Source organism: Coptis chinensis, chromosome 8 (genome assembly GCF_015680905.1).
Source record: "Coptis chinensis isolate HL-2020 chromosome 8, ASM1568090v1, whole genome shotgun sequence".
NCBI lineage: Eukaryota > Viridiplantae > Streptophyta > Magnoliopsida > Ranunculales > Ranunculaceae > Coptis > Coptis chinensis.
Window position 1 is genome coordinate 2,034,382 of NC_141463.1, and position 17,353 is coordinate 2,051,734.

A 17,353-nucleotide genomic window follows, 5' to 3' on the forward strand; every position below is an offset into this window, starting at 1 on the left:
AATGTAATGATCTTGCTTCCTCTAGACCTTGTACACCAGTTTTCGTGCTTCCTGCATGGATTAATTCGGCAGAGTAAATTTCAGATTATAGTTCCTTCATAAGAGAAAGAGCAATCAATAAAAAGCAGACAGATCTATCTTCCAATTGTTGGGGACATGTAACTGGCAAGTGGATACAGGATGAAGGGGCTTCGACGATTGATATTAAGGTTTTAGGTTTGAGCGTGGATCATATGCGCTTCCTTGGAGAGTAGAATGATTGGTTTTCAATTTAACCAAATAAAGTAAGCAGTGCTTGCAACAAACATAGAGAGAGCTCTTCTAAATTCTAACTTAACCTTGCATCGAGTTTCAATCGTCTTAACAATAACACAGATACTAAGGCCATAACCCGAAACTCTGAGGTCTCAAGTAAAGGGGAAGCAAACCATATCCTATCTACCAATATATTGGCAAGTGAAAATAGTGTCAGGAGCTTCACGACATCTTTCACAAGTATCGTCACTATCCAATAGTATTAACAATAATAATAAACATTGATTCTGATTTTCACACGAATTGTTGCTATTCATGAATCTAATATGGAAAAATAAAAATAGCAGCAAGTCTTCCTAATCCATTCTCAGAAAGGTTCCCCCTGCTCCCTATATACATATACAACAAAACACAAAGGAACAAGGAGACCATCAATAAAACAACACACTGGACTTTCAGATGCTTTGGAAATCATCAGTCATCATGCCCATCGTTTGTGGCGAAGCCTTTGGTAATATAATATAGTGGTTTTCCTCCAGCATTTGTTCAATTTTTCTATCGGGATGATATATATTATTGAACTACATTTCTCGAGCATTAAAATCAGTAAGTCAAATCAGATGCAACTATCGCCTTTCCAACCTTCGATGAATGACACTCTCTAGGCTTCGCTATCGCTCATCGGCTCATGACCGGTATATGGATCTCTCTATGTAGTGGTCGGCCTTCCAGAACCTTGGCCCGAATGCCTCCTTTCCTTGCCTTCTTTTTCTGGTCGTTCCGCTCTGTGGGATCGATGGTAGTATAAGATCTCAAGATGGCCACATTCTACCGATATAAGGGCAAGTGAAATAACATGATAAAATAGTTCAAGGATCTTCAAGACATCTTTCACAAGTATTGACTATGCAAAAATAATCACCTCTGTCATCAATCTACTAGGCCAAAATAGAAATAGAAGAAAGTCTTCCTAATAAACCATTCTTAAAAAGGATCCCTAATTTCCTAAATACAATAACCAAGCATTAGAGTTGCAGATGCTCTGAAAGTTGTCAGTCACTATAGGGAAGCCTCTGATTACATAATAGATTGGATTCCTTCAAGCATTTGCTCAACCTTGATTTTGAGGAGACACTCTCTTAAACTATATTTCTTGAAACAACTAATTAGCTAGCCAAATCACTGTAATTGTTTTTACAAGAAAAAATAATGAAGCTGCCTACACAAGAAAAAAAAAGGCAAAGCTTCTTTGTTCAAACACAGCGTAAACAACTTTTGAACATTTAGATTAAGCCTCGCCACAATTATATGTTGCCATGTGAGTTCATAATTTTGCGAGGCCACAAATCATTTCTGTGTTATAGTAATAGACTAATAGCTATCTTCTTGATGGCTTCCGCGTTATCAGAAGCAGTAACCTAATAAGAGTCAACAGTTTGGTCAAATTTTAAGTGTACTAAACTACTTATAATAATCACCTTAATTATCTTTGTAGCAGGGGATACTTGCATAGGTTTCAATGAAACACACTATACATACCACAAAAGTGCACAATAGACTGAAAAAAGGGAAACAAGCAAGACCTGGACATCAAAAAGCGAAATACAGATCAGATAAACATATTAAGAAGAAACACATATACAGAGGAAGTCTTGTCCACTGGTCCATGCAAGAGCGCAAAAAAGTATAAAACCAAATGTTGCATAAATCTAAACATAGTGATGATACTCTATACCATAGAAGTTATCCAAGAATAAACTAAACATATAAAATGGCTAATCCTTAAGCAAGGAAGCCATGTTGAGAGAGAATAAGGGATGCACCGGGAGAAAGTATGGGTTCTAAAATCATTGATTATTTCCATCCTTCCTATGTCGATTTGAAGTAAGACAACCCTGTAACTCCCAAAATCGTCCACAGCAAACACAAACTCCGCATTAAGTGGATGAAAAGCCAATGTACAGAACGTATTACTTATCAAAATTTTATACTCAATACTGTGCTTCAAAGACCATTCAAATTTGCCAAGAAGGATCCATACACTGACATAATTCATATCGTAGCTAATGTAACACAGTGATCCAGATAATACCCCAAAATGTGCACTCCTATACTCAACGGAAACTATCTACAGTTTCTGTTTCTGATAAAAAAAAGCATGCATGCTGAGTGCTCCAGAAATAGACGAATCCATTCCAATTTGATGATGTGGTATTGTAGACTTGTTCCATTCTCCTGTATCGAAACAATATGTATCCACTGCTAATTCATTTACTAAATCATATCCATTTACTCCCACAGTCCCACTAATTTCTTTACACGCCCTATTTTGAAAGCAAACACTTTAAACTTGATTATTCGGCCATTAGACTCAGTCTCATAGTCGTAGCAATACAAAACAATATTTTTGGTGGGATGCCCGGATTCGGGTAAATACACCCATTCCATTCCTTCGTCAAAGGGTTACAGAGGATATAACGAGAATGAGAAGGGACTAAACTAGTGTAGTAATAACCCAGATATGATTGAAGGGACTTGTAGTGACTTTGATCTCCTTATGAAGCTGTTGATGAAAGTTTGATCAGAAACCAAAATTTGCCAGTTTTTGCACACACTTTAATCTGAAAAACGTTTTTTGTGGCACTCGAATGAGTATTTCTGCAATCAAATCATCACTTAGAAACAACAACAACGAGGCCAGTAAGTTCACCCCCCTGTTAGGAAACTAGTCTTTTATCATTAGGAAACTAAGGCCACAGTAGTAGCTTATTTCTATTTTGAGTCATAGTTGGATAAAGTTGAGTCAATTCTCCTGTGTTGTGATTTTTTCAGCAGTTCAGAAATAATATTAATAGCTTAATTAAAGTAGTTCAATCTCTAATCAAAAGATCAATTGGTGGTTTGATTCTCAATTAGTTTTGGTTAAGGATTTATCACCCTCAGCAATTTGTTATTCAAGAAAACTGGCATTCCATGAGTGATGTAGGTAGCTTAATATATAGTTGATACTGTGATAGATAGTACCTTGAGAATGAGATCGGTCTTTGTGGTTTTGTGGTTGTCTTTTTTTTTTCGGGTCACATATCTTTGTGATTGATAGTTGGATACAAGTATTCAATGATCGGGTCTTCGGGCTATAAGATAAGTACATAACCAAATATCATTTACAACTCTAGATAATCAATTATACACAACCAGATAGGCAGGCTCATTCCTTTGCTGACTTCTGCCTAAACAGGCATGCTCATGTGCTTATGTGCTACCACACTATTGACAGTGAAATATGAATTATAGTGGGGATGAAAGCATCTGCACCAAATTTGCACTGTCGCCATGTTGAGGGTTATTTCTCCTCCTCACAAGGCAATGATCTCAGCTACTTCTGGACCTTCAACAGATTTTGTTTCCCTTCTCGCAGAGATGTATAAGGATATGATATATAAGCATTCAACCAACTGAAAACCCCTTGATCCCCCAGGAGCAGATACATTAGAGCTACAACTAAGCTAAAAGTTCTGACAGGAGACAATGGATTTTCTCACTATTTAAGTATCTAAGGCTTAGGCTTCGCATATTGATGTAGGAGCCGAGGGTGGAATATACACACATTTCCTGAAGAAAGCTAATAAAGTACGCAGTGTTTGCAAACACGCTTGGAGCTTTTATAAATTTTGACTTAACCTTGTTTAGAGTTTAAGATGTGGGGGAGCAAGCAATACTGTAGCAATATAAGGTCAAGTACTCAAGTTGAAACAGCATGTAAAATAGTTTCAGGAGCTTCATGACATATTTCAAAAGAATTATTACGAGGAAATATTTCTTAAAGAGAAAATTAACATGCTTGGAAGGCAGAGAACCATTAACAAGTTTCCAGAGAACAGGTTACATAGTGGAGAATTTACTTCAAAATATATGTGCGAATATATTCAGGACGTTTATAAGAGAAACCAATGAAGTTTCCCTGACAGCGTTGCGTAAGTCAGTCTAAAATAAATATGCAGCTCCATATTAATTTTCATGAACCCAATTGTCTTGTCAGATGATATTGAAAGTAATAGCTTTAGTAGCGTTTACTTCATAATCAATTGAGGGGTGTGTGCTTATCAAAAGGGCAAGGAACAAATTCAATGGACTACAGGCCGCGAGTTTTGCAACATTAAGATCTAGGCAATAGAAGACTTAAAGAAACCACGAAGACATCATTCAAAACAAAAGAAACCCTGTCTCATGCTAGAGCAAAAAATATAATTACAAAGCAGATGTTGCACCCAACACGTAAAGCAAAACATGACAATGAAAAAGTATAGCATAAGAGATGTCCTAGAATAAATGGGGAAATTATAAATGTAACACAGTGCAATGAAGATCCATAGCATACACGGTGCGTGTCCTAGAATAAACGGTATGTAATAAAAAATGTAAAGGGTATAGATACAACTTACTAAGTGATCTTTACGCAAGGAAGCCATGCTGGAAGAGAATAAGGGATGAAAGGGGAGTATAAAGTGGATATAGATTCATTTACGAGTTCTACCCTTCTTGAGTTCATTCGATAGATGAAAACCCTGACACCTCCTATAATCCCCACAGGAAACTCGTCATTTTGTGGATGAAAAGCCAGTGCACGAAACAAATCTCCACATTTTAATATCCCTGGAAACTCTTTTCTCAAGATTTCACCATCAATAAAATGCTTCAAAGACCAGCCAACTTTGTCACCAAGGATCCATATTCTGAATTGAGTCCGGGTTGTTTCAAAAAAACACAGTGATCCAGATGATACTCCTATGCGTCCACTCCGCCAATAACCGGAAATTGAGGGTAGTTCCATAATATGTATGTCTTCTGTTTCCAAATCACAACGGCACAAATGCGACTGGTTCCAGAAGTAGACAGATCCATTTGACAAAGTTTTACGATTTAAGTGGACAGGACCCATTTAGACCATGAGCCATTGTAGACTTCTTCCATTGTCCTAATTCCGAACAATATATATCCACTACTAATTCATTTACTTCCCATGTAATGAAACAAAAAACCTTAAACTTGATTCTTCTGAAACTAAACTCTGTTTCATCTTCGTAACAATACAAAACAATTTGTCTAATGGAATGCGAGCGAGCTGGTTCGGGTAAATACATCCATTCCTTGGTTAAAGGGTTACAGATGATGTAACGAAAGTAGTAAGGAACTAAAACATCACCGAAGTCTAGCTTTTCGGCGCAAAGAACAAACCCACTGTGGGAATCTACTACATTAATAGAGGGGAGTTTAAGAAAGCTCAAACTAGTATCCACACCAATAAGTTGTCCATCATCATCAGTAGTAGAAGAACTAGCTTCATAGAAGCTCACCTCTGTTTTTGATCCATTACATATACGTTTCTCATAATAGTAACCAGTGATGAGTGGAGGGAGTGGTACTGACTTTGATCTTCGTATAAATCTTGTGATGAAAGTTTGATCAGAAATCAAACCATGCCAGTTTTTGCAAACGCATTTTGAGCTGAATAAAGTTTTTGTTGGAAGTCTGATGAGTATCTCTGCTATCAAATCATCACTGAGGAACAACTCACGACTAGTTGACTCTGATGAGACTTGTTGTTGCACTAGCTCTTGTTCATCCCTTCCTTTTCGCCATTTGAAAATGTTCTTTAATCCCTTCATCATCTGGACGTTAAGGCTGCTGCAGCACAACGCGCCAACTTGAGAACCAACCGGTTTGTCCAAAGTCTTGGTGATTAAAACTCTGAGTTTGCCTAGCTTCAAAAAAGAAAAAAGAGATGAAGTCTGGTTTTACTAAAACTGATCAAATGTTTTATAGAGAAGAGGAGGAAACTGAAGATGAGCTTCTTTTGATTGTTCAGGAAGTTTCTGAAAATTTGGTTCTTTTGTCGTGTTAAACTTTTATCTTTTATGTGATGGACAAAAAGTCACCGTATACTTATCCAACACGTCACGCTTTCCAATTTAGACATAATACTAGATTTTGGACCCGGACCATGATGTGCTGAAAAGGATTTACAAAATCTCTCACACAAATTAACAATCAGAATATATTTTTATTGAAAATAAACCGAAATACGTTAATGAGAAGCGATTATAGTGCATAATTACTTGGAAATTAAGAGCATCTTTAGGAGAGAAACCAATAAAACACCAAATATTTGAACCAAACCAAATATCAAACCAAAAAAACACCAACCAACTTCAGGAGCGATATCAAATAGTTAACATCAAATGACGCTTTTTGATAAATCAATGTATTATTGATATTATCACGCAGCTTTTTATCCAGGTTCCCAATTTAACTCGAAAACCGCACCATAGAAGTCTAAGTCCACGCGATTTTCCAGGAACCACGCAATGTGTCACACATCAACTTTATTCTTTCTTCTATTTTCAAATCTCTCACGCAATTTTCGCAAAACTCGGTGATTAAAGCCCGCACTCTAGCCCAAGTCTATGCGGTGTTAAAAAATCACGCGGTTTTGGAAAATCAAAAACATGTGCGATTTCTGAGATTTTGATCTGACAAAAACAAACACCAAATTTTTGTTTTTCATCAACATGTGTCTCTCCTGAAGATGAAAAAACACAAAATTATTGAAAATTTGGTGTTTGATGCTAGGATAGTCTCACCTAAAGATGCATTAAGGAGTCAAATTGATATAGCATCCCCACTTTGTGGATTAGGATATTAATCTGTAATTTTCAAATAGAATTATCTTAAACTCAATCTAGCTTGTATAATAGTTTTCTTAGATTTATGGTGGTTTAACTGCAAATTTTTTAATCAGAATATATTCTTATTGAAAATAAACTGAAATATGTTAATGAGCAACGATTATGATGCATAAGTACTTGGAAACTAAAAGATCAAATTGAGATAGCCTCTTCACTTTATAGTTTAGGATATTAATCTGTAATTTTCAAGTGAAACTATCTTAAACTCGATCTAGCTTGTATAATAGTTTTATTATATTTATGGTGATTTAGTGGTAAATCATCACTTCTCGCGCGGCTTACGTACTAATGTGTACAAATCACTAAAACAGGTTTATTGTTTCCATATCCTCAAAGAATACACTATTTCCACTTGAAAAGATTTATCATATAAACGTGTCCTACGAACGGGTGTCGTTATATTAAATTATTCTAAAAAATATTAGCAACTATGCATAGCTATGAGATATGAAAATGATATTAATTACTCATTTAAATTTCTTGCACCACTCTCTATAAAAAGGAAGTATCAAACCTTGATAAAACTCATCGACTTCTTTTTATTGTTAGGTTTAACAATATAAGTTTGATTAAAATTTTGTGAGAATGCCCAATATGGCAAAGATAATATTGAAGCTACTTGAATAGCAAGACATTCCCAATCACAATAAAATAATTGTGATAAATACTACTTAAAATGCAAAACTATATTTGTCGAGATATTTATTCCCCCTACATATAATACAAATATATTTTAGGGTTATTAGTTCAATGCATTTGCATTAAGTTTATGATTTTCCATTAATTATTATTTGAGATTAGTTTAATGTAGTACGTTGCATCAAGTTTCTAATTTCTCATTAATTATTCTCTGAGGTTAGTTCAATGCAATTGCATCAAGTTTCTGATTTTCCGTTAATTAGTATTTGAGGTTAGTTCAGTGCAATTGCATCCACTTTATGATTTCTCGTTAGTTATTCATTAAGGTTAAATCAGTACGGTTGCATCCAGTTTTCGATGTTTCATTAATTAGTATTTGAGATTAGTTCATTGCATTTGCATCCAGGTTCCAATCTCCTGTTAATTACTCTTTGAGGTTAGTTCAATACATCTGCATCCAGTTTCTGATTTTCCGTTAATTATTTTTCTATGTTAGTTTGATAGTTTACAATTTCTATACAATTTGCATATATGTAAGAGTTTGTTTTTATAAATTCACTTTCGTTTTTGGTTCCTAATTACTCGTAATTACTCATGTGAGATGGCTAAAAAAAGCGGACATTTATACTTTGAGATTTTAGTTTAATGTAGTTGCGTCCAGTTTTTGGTTTTCCGTTAATTATTTGTTGAAGTTAGTTCAATGCAGTTACATCAAATTTATAATTTCCCGTTAATTATTCATTTAGGTTAGTTCAGTGCAGTTTCATTCATTTGTCAATGTTTCGTTAATTAGTATTTGAAATTAGTTCATTGCATTTGGATCCAGTTTATGATTTCCCGTTAGTAACTCTTTAAGGTTAGTTCAATATATCTGTATCTAGTTTTTTATTATTTATGCTTTGATCGAGGTTAGTTCGATGCAATTATATCCGGTTTCTAATTTTCCGTTAATTATTCTTTGAGATTGTTTCAATGCATTTGCATTTAGTTTCCAATTTCCCACCAATTATTCTATGAGGTTAGTTCAATGCAGTTGCATTCGATTTTGATTTCCTGTTAATTATTTTTTGAGTTTAGTTCAATGCATTTGCATCCAGTTTCCAACTTCACATTAATAATTATATGAGGTTTGTTTGATGTATTTGTATACCGTTTCCGATTTCCCGTTAAATATTTTTCAAGGATTTGCATATAATTTCTAATTTCCCATTAGTTATTATCTGACGGTAGTTTAATGCAATTGCATCCAGTTTCCGATTTATATTTAATTACTTTTTGAGTTTAGTTTATTGCATTTGTATAAAATTTCTGATTTTCCGTTAATTACTTTTTGAGCTCAGTTATGTATTTGAATCCAGTTTCCGATTTCATTTTAATTATCCAATGTGGTGTATAATATAAACTTTTACTAATCCATCTGTAGTGTCCTTGCAAACATGACATAAAAAGCAAATTATGCTTGATTTACTATGTGGGATCATCGAAGATTATCCAGTTCCCAATTTTCTATTAATTATTATTTAAATTATGAATGACTCACTATGTGGAATCTTCAAAGATTATCTACAAACGGGTGTTGTTATATTAATTATTCTGAAAAATATTTGCAAATATGTATAATTATTATATATTAATATTATATTGATCACTCAACCAAATTTCTTATAACGTGAAAACCTCACTCCCCATTAAAAAAAAAAAACTCACTTTTGATAATAACCCTTCAACTTTATTTTGTTGTTTAATAAAATAAGTTTGATTAAAGTTTTGTAAGATTGTCTAATAATGTGAAGTTTATATATATTGAAGCTACTTGAATAGCAAGGAGTTTCCAATCATACGGAAAGAGATAAGATAAACACAATTTTAAATGCAAAACTATATTTATCGAGACATTCCCACAACATATAATCCAACTATATTTTGAGGTTAGTTCAATGTATTTGCATCCAATTTCTGATTTTATGTTATTTATATTCTTTTCGGTTAGTTAAATACATTTGCATCCAATTTCTAATTTCTTGTTAATTGTTATTTGAGGTCAGTTCAATACATTTGCATATAGTTTCTGATTTATCGTTAATTATTCTATGAGATTAGTTTAATGTATTTGCATCCAGTTTCCAATTTCTCGTTTATTATTTGATAAAGTTACATTTGCATATAGTTTCAGATTTCTAGTTAATTATTGTTTGAGTTTAGTTTAATGAATTTGCATCCAATTTCTGATTTCCCATTAATTATTTCTTGAGGTTAGTTCAATGCATTTGCATCCAATTTATTTTTTGAGATTAGTTCAGTGCAGTTGCATCTAGTTTCCGATTTTCTGTTAATTATTTTTTAAGATTAGTTCTACGCATTTGCATCATGTTTCACATTTCCCGTTAATTTAATATTTGAGGGTTAGCTCAATGCATTTGCATCCAGTTTCCAATTTTTTGACAATTAATTTTTTATGTTAGTTTGATGTATTTGCATCAAAGTTTTGATTTTCCGTTAATTATTCTTTGAGGTTAATGTAATGCAGTTGTATCTATATTCCAATTTTCCATTAATTACTTTTTAATATTAGTTTAATGCTTGCATTTGCATCCAGTTTTCGATTTCCCGTTAAATATTATTTGAGGTTAGTTCGATGCATTTGCATCCATTTTTCGGTTCCCCATTAATTAGTTTTTTATGTTAGTTTCATTCAGTATTATATATTTTTTAAAATATTTGTCATTATTGCTTTGCTGTTATTTTTTTTTTTCATTTTCTATTATATATTTTGTGATGTTATTTTTTGTATAATTGCATGTTTTTAACTATGTGTTTGAGGTCGTGTTAATTATATATTCGAAATAAGTCGGTGCTTTATCATAGACACTAAAATTATATGATTTGTAATAGGGAATTAGTTTATACAAATCACCTATTTTTTAGCAATTTTTTTTATTTGATCAAATATATAAAAATTGAAACACTAAAAATGTTTGATTCATAATAGGAAATTACTTTTTACAAATCACCTATTTTTTAGCAATTTTTTTTATTTGATCAAATATATAATAATTGAAAATACACTCAAATTCTCCAAATATAATAATTAAAAATACACTCAAACTCTCCAAAGAGGTTCTATATACATGAGATTGTAGACTATTAGAAAATATTATATTTCATATTAGAGTGCCACATAGGAGAGAGAAAAAACTAACTCTCATATTAGAGTGCCATGTAGGAGAGAGAAAATCATAAATTAGAGGTCTCTGCTTTAGTATATAGATAGTAGATTATAACGTTGATTTGTTTTAAAATAGACAGGGACACGTAGCTCGATATAAATCAATATTTAGGATCTGTAGTGTTGACCAGTGTAGTCCAGGCGTAAAGCGCAACTAAGGCGCAACAATCTCTTTGTGCATTAGGCACAAGGCGTGCCGTGCGCCTCATTGAAGTGAGGTGCGTAGTAATAAAAGAAAATATATATCAAATAAATAATAAAATAAATATTAAATATTACATGAATTATCATTGATTTATTTTGCCCAAACTTTGAAATTAATTTTATGTGATTGTAAACATGAAACCATTGTAGTCATTTAAAAGAAAAATCTTAAACAATAAGTAAATAACAAAAAAAAAACTCATATCTCTCAATACAATCTAGTTCTAACTTCAATAAACTAAAATAATAAACTAATTGAATTGAGTCAAATGAGTTCTTTATGAAATAGAACACATGATTCAAATTTTATAATCCCATAAAATTTTATTTAATTCATTTTGTGTCTTATCTCAATCCATACAACTTAACAAAAAAACTAGTCAAAATTAAGTTGAATGTACTCCAAAATGAAACTTACTAAATTTATACAATTTATTGTATCATACAATAATTGGATAGAGTGTAAATGTGTCACGTAGCAAAAATTGTAAAAAAAAAAAAAAAAAAAAAAAAAACAAAAAAAGTTAATAAGGCACAAAAAGGCACAAAAACTCTCGCCTTATGTTAACTCCTGCGCCTTAGTCAAGGCAAGGTACTAAAGTGCACCTCTCCACGCCTCGCGCCTTATGCACCTCTTTGTGCCTTGACTACTACTGGTGTTGACTATTGCCCATAACTAGTATGTAACTACATGGACATCAAAATTTTCGTATTGAAAATTGTTCATCTAAAATTTAAAATTTTGGATAATCAAGTGAGTGTGTATGTGAACCTTTTTGAGTTGGCTTTTTTTTGGAGAGTGACTAAATGTAACTTGGTTTATGTCTGTCTATGCACTTCGTGATAGTTTCTATTTTCTTATGCATATTTTTTCATTTTCCTCTTCTCACTCTCTTTGTTCTCCGCTCATCTTTTTATCTTCTTCATCCTCTCATTTCATATCCTTGCTACGCTCACTTCCCCACTCTATGCAGTAATTCTAGTAATTTGTTTAAAAATTCATTACAAAAAATTTCATAACTAGTAAGATTTTTTGCAGTGATTGTACCAGCCGATAAAAAGCTTGCTCAGTAACAAAAACACAGTCAAAATTCACTACAAAAATAATGCCACATACATAGCTCTGTTTCTATCTTATTATTATTAAGCCCAAGTCCAAAATGAGTGTGAATTGGGCCCCCAACAGATTATTTCCAGCCCAACAATGAGTGATAAAATCCTGATCACATCATTTCCAACAGCAGAAAACCTAGCCTTTTCCTCATTTTTCATTTTTCAATGGCATCAAGAAAAGTGCTGTCGTCTCTGCTCCGCTCAGCCACCCGTCGTTCAAAACCCACACTCATCTCCCCCAAACTCCAAACCCCATCTCGTCATTTACCCAAATCGTCATTCCTATTATCTCAGATCACAAACTATTCCACGTCAGCAGCAGCAGCAGTAGCACCACCACCAACAACACCCTCAACATCACCTTCATCAAAAGATTATGGTGGTAAAATCACCGATGAGTTCACTGGTGCTGGATCAGTTGGTAGTGTTTGTCAAGTTATTGGTGCTGTTGTTGATGTTAGATTCACTGAAGGTTTGCCACCTATTTTAACGGCTCTTGAAGTTTTGGATAATTCGATCCGATTGGTTCTTGAAGTGGCTCAACATATGGGGGAGGGTACTGTTAGAACTATTGCTATGGATGGTACTGAAGGTCTTGTTAGAGGTCAAAAGGTTCTCAACACTGGCTCACCTATCACTGTAAGACTACCCCTTATTATTATTATTATGTGTAGATCTAGTCAATTCAATTTCTAATCACTCAAAATGCTACATTTTATTCACCTTATAATTAAAGGTTTTAAATTGCTTCATTTTTAATTGTTGTATGCGTAATAATAATTTTATGACTTTTTTATTGGTTTATAATACATTGATTGGTCGGAAGGTTTTTGGACGATGAAATGGGTAATCTTCTTTGAGATTTCTAGTAATGTATTTTGTCTAGCTGGTGGTTCAGAATGAGATTTGATATATCTTAGATTGGTCTGAGTTTTCTTCTACATGGAATAGATATCGAAGTATTTCTACCAAGTATTTGTGAGCCTATCCAAACAGATTTTATATATTGGGTCAGTGTCATTTGTCCTTCTGTCACTCTTCTTATCCGTCTAAAACAATTTAATCAGAATTATATTTTTCTTTTGTATGATTGAGCTATCTCTGTTCATTTGACCGTGGTGGCAATGGAGTGTGTTTTCGCTTGTGTTCGTGATTGGCATTGTATGATTAAGCAGGAATGTCGCATTGAGATTGCACATCTTTTCAAAACAATTTTCCTGTGTTTTCTGATTGTGCTATTTTGCATCCTATTTAATCTCGTCAATGACTTTTTAGGTCCCTGTTGGAAGGGCGACCCTTGGCCGAATCATAAATGTTATTGGGGAACCTATTGATCACAGAGGAGACCTTAGTAAGCAATTTGATGAGTGTTTTCATTTCAATTATATGGAAAGTGTTCTGGCTTGTCTAATTCATGTTTTGTCGTTTTATTTGTTTTCTACTAAACAGAAACCGATCACTATCTGCCAATCCATCGTGAAGCCCCAGCATTCGTTGAACAGGCAACTGAACAAGAGATCCTTGTCACTGGTATCAAGGTCTGCACATTACTTTCTCTTTCTTGCATCATATTGGTCTGTATGGAGGCACCTTACTTTTGAACGCATCTTCTGTCTCCATTCATGTTTCTCAGGTAGATTCTGTTTAATCTCATACTTTGTCCTTGTGTTACTTTATCGTGCATATACAGGTTGTTGATCTCCTTGCACCATACCAAAGAGGTGGGAAGATTGGGTTGTTTGGCGGTGCTGGTGTAGGAAAGACTGTGCTTATTATGGAACTTATCAACAATGTCGCAAAAGCTCATGGTTGGTTTATGAAGAAAATGCATTTAGAAACCATTTCATTCGTTATTGATGTATTGTGTGTTGAAGCGATATTTGTTTTGTTTCAGGTGGTTTTTCTGTCTTCGCTGGTGTTGGAGAACGCACTCGAGAGGGTAATGATTTGTATAGGGAAATGATGGAGAGTGGTGTGATTAAGCTAGGAGACAAGCAGGTTCGTATATTTTTGTTACTATTTCATTCCTTTTAATTGCATATTACTTTTTGTTAAATATGATACTCTTGATGATTGTCATAGATTTTTTGATATCTCTAAATATATTAAATTAATTCTTCAATTTATACGTGTCAGAGTGAAAGCAAGTGTGCTCTTGTGTATGGTCAAATGAATGAACCCCCTGGTGCCCGTGCTCGTGTTGGGCTTACTGGGTTGACTGTGGCTGAACACTTTAGAGATGCTGAAGGCCAAGATGTGCTTCTTTTCATTGATAACATTTTCCGCTTTACACAGGTAAGCGCACTTCTTTATGAATTAGCTTCAATACATTCTTCGTTTTGCATGGAAACATTTTCATATCTAATGTATGCACTGTGTTTTATAGGCAAACTCGGAGGTCTCTGCTTTGCTTGGACGTATCCCATCTGCTGTTGGTTACCAACCAACTTTGGCAACCGATCTGGGAGGTCTCCAGGAACGAATTACTACTACAAAGAAAGGTTCTATCACATCTGTCCAAGCTATCTATGTGCCTGCTGATGACTTGACAGATCCAGCTCCTGCAACCACATTTGCCCATCTTGATGCAACTACTGTCTTGTCTCGACAGGTATTCTACCTCTTAGTTATTTTGACTTAATTAAACCATATCTTCAATTTATTATTTTGATTAAAATAGTAGATTTGATGTTATTGCAGATTTCTGAGTTGGGTATTTACCCCGCCGTCGATCCCCTAGATTCTACATCGCGTATGCTTTCCCCTCATATCTTAGGAGAGGATCACTACAATACTGCTCGTGGTGTACAGAAAGTTCTACAGAACTACAAGAATCTTCAGGATATCATTGCCATTTTGGGAATGGATGAACTCAGTGAAGATGATAAATTGACTGTGGCACGTGCTCGTAAAATCCAGAAGTTCTTGAGTCAGCCTTTCCATGTTGCAGAAGTCTTCACCAGTGCCCCTGGAAAGTATGTGGACTTGAAAGAGAGCATTGCCAGCTTCCAGGTATAACGTCCTTTCTGTTTAATCAGGTTTTCTGTTATATTTACTTTGTTATACTATATATTAAAACCAAAAGCAAATAAGCATGGGGGATTTGTTCCTTTCTGTTTAATCAGGTTTTCTGTTATATTTACTTTGTTATACTATATATTAAAACCAAAAGCAAATAAGCATGGGAGATTTGTTGTTATAGTCCTCCCCAGCATGTTTACAATAGTAACTAAATGTCTGGGGTTTTCCTCTGAAGAAGTTAGGACAATAACTGTAGGGGTTATAGCTTTCCTCTTGGTTGGTAGTCACTGCTAGTAGTAGTACATGTGCTAAAGCTTTAGACCATAGCAGCGTCGGTGCTTATTCTGTGTGGGTATGCATGGATGATCCTTTGGTTCAATAGCTTATGTATCAACTATTTTTCATTTCTTTATGGAATCCACATAGCAAATGCCAAAGCGGTAATTTCTAATCATAAGGGTTTTTATTACTTTTCTTTTGTGGGGAGTTGGCTTAGAGCTGTCAGATAAATAATTCTTTGCTCGCATCCTATTATCCAAAGGTTTTGTAGATGATTCATCACTTCATTACCACCAAGCCAGACTACGTTTTAGTTTGATGTCTTTAGTATTCAAGCATATATATTTTTATATTTGGTTAGTTAGGTCCTATGCTCTGGTAATGATTATGTGCTGATTTTAGTGTGCTATTTCTGATGTATGTTACGGAAACTGTTTTGGGCAGGGTGTCTTGGATGGGAAGTATGATGATCTCTTTGAGCAAGCATTTTACATGGTTGGAGGAATCGATGAGGTCATTGCCAAGGCAGAGAAAATTGCCAAGGAAAATCCTTAAGCCAAATCCTGTTTCTTCTTTTTGGGATTCATACTCACAGAACATTAATAATTTAGTTTTGTTCAGTTGCCAAAACATTCGGGAGTTGCAATTTTTGAGATAAACTGTATCTCTTCCTGTTTCTGTTGCAATTATGTTGAATATTGTTGGAAGATGGTGTTTGAGTAGGAAAACAAGGGTCTGCGTTTAGACAAGCAAAATTGCCCTTTTTGATTAATAAGAAAATATGATGATGATGTCGACATACTTGTTTTGGTTGCTGCTTCTTCAATATGTGCTAGTTTATGTTTGTGAATTGATTCTGACTCTGAAAAAGGGTTCTTCAATTTCCCTTGAAATGAAACTCTCTGAACCTATTTTACCCATCTATACCAGAAAAATGTAGTACTCTAAAATATTTTGCACGAAAAATACCGTGTAGACTGTTATAATGGTGCTAAGTGGCTAAAGCAGCTAACACTAGAATGTCTAAATGTAGTTGGGGGTTCTTAATCTGTTCATGGGCAGAATTGCAACTGTACATGACTTCATGGAAGGTCAGGACTAGAGACATCCTCAAATTTCCTCATCAAGTCACCCATACAATACAAGTATACCAGTAATAAGCAGCATGCGCTCCCACATACTTCAGAAGAGCTAGACAATCATTCTTGGAACACTCTTTTATCACTAGCTGTGTGTTCATTGTTCTTTGGATCAAGGCTGTAGCAAGTTTAGCTGTCATTGGAACGGATTCAAGTCGGAATCAGGTGGTTCAAGTCATACTTGCGACGGTTAGGACTCAGGTCTTAAAACCGTTGCACTGATGCGGGATGTTTGGATTTATCAAACCTAGAAATTGGGCTCTAGACACTATCCAGAGTGTGCTTTTTGTCACTGTTCTAAAAATCGTTCTAGGCGGTCTCTAGACGCTAGGCAGTGCCCAACCGACTCACCTAGGCCCAAGTCGTTTAAAAAATTGGTGGACCGATTAGACGGGTCTAGGCGGACTAATCGGCCTCTAGGCAGTCTAGTCAAGTTTTTTTTTTTATTTATTTATTTATTTATTTTTTTAATGTTGATCGAAAATTAAAGACCCGTGTAAGTTTAAGATTTGAATGAGTTTAAAAGACTAAAGTCTAATGTAAATTATATGCCACCATAAAAAAGAATATGTTTTTATATGAAGTTGATCTTCTTCAACTATTACGCATTTTTGTAATAAGTATTTTTGTTTGTATTTATTTTTTGAATTATGATAAGTGATTTTCTTCATTTATTGTAGTATATATGTGTATTACTATATATATTATAAGATATATTATGAAAAAAAACC

The 17,353-nt window shown here is 34.2% G+C and overlaps 1 protein-coding gene and 1 long non-coding RNA gene across 3 annotated transcripts; one reads left to right on the forward strand and one right to left on the reverse strand.

Moving 5' to 3' along the window:
* Positions 1-485: 485 nt before the first annotated feature.
* Positions 486-6,164, reverse strand: LOC147479268 (uncharacterized). Of its 2 annotated transcripts, XR_015204105.1 has the most exons (3): positions 4,698-6,134; positions 1,795-1,838; positions 486-1,040 (listed from the first exon to the last, which is right to left on the reverse strand). It is a non-coding gene; the product is annotated as an uncharacterized LOC147479268 (long non-coding RNA). The 2 variants fall into 2 exon arrangements; XR_015204104.1 differs by lacking the exon at positions 1,795-1,838 and having other exon boundaries at positions 4,698-6,164.
* Positions 6,165-12,296: 6,132 nt separating this feature from the next.
* LOC147479269 (ATP synthase subunit beta, mitochondrial) lies at positions 12,297-16,280 on the forward strand. The gene is made up of 9 exons (XM_086577289.1): positions 12,297-12,822; positions 13,459-13,534; positions 13,633-13,721; positions 13,874-13,991; positions 14,078-14,181; positions 14,320-14,478; positions 14,570-14,794; positions 14,884-15,195; positions 15,928-16,280. Exons 1-9 carry the CDS (start codon positions 12,349-12,351, stop codon positions 16,036-16,038), a joined length of 1,668 nt encoding a protein of 555 aa, XP_086433415.1. The 5' UTR covers positions 12,297-12,348; the 3' UTR covers positions 16,039-16,280.
* Positions 16,281-17,353: the final 1,073 nt, after the last annotated feature.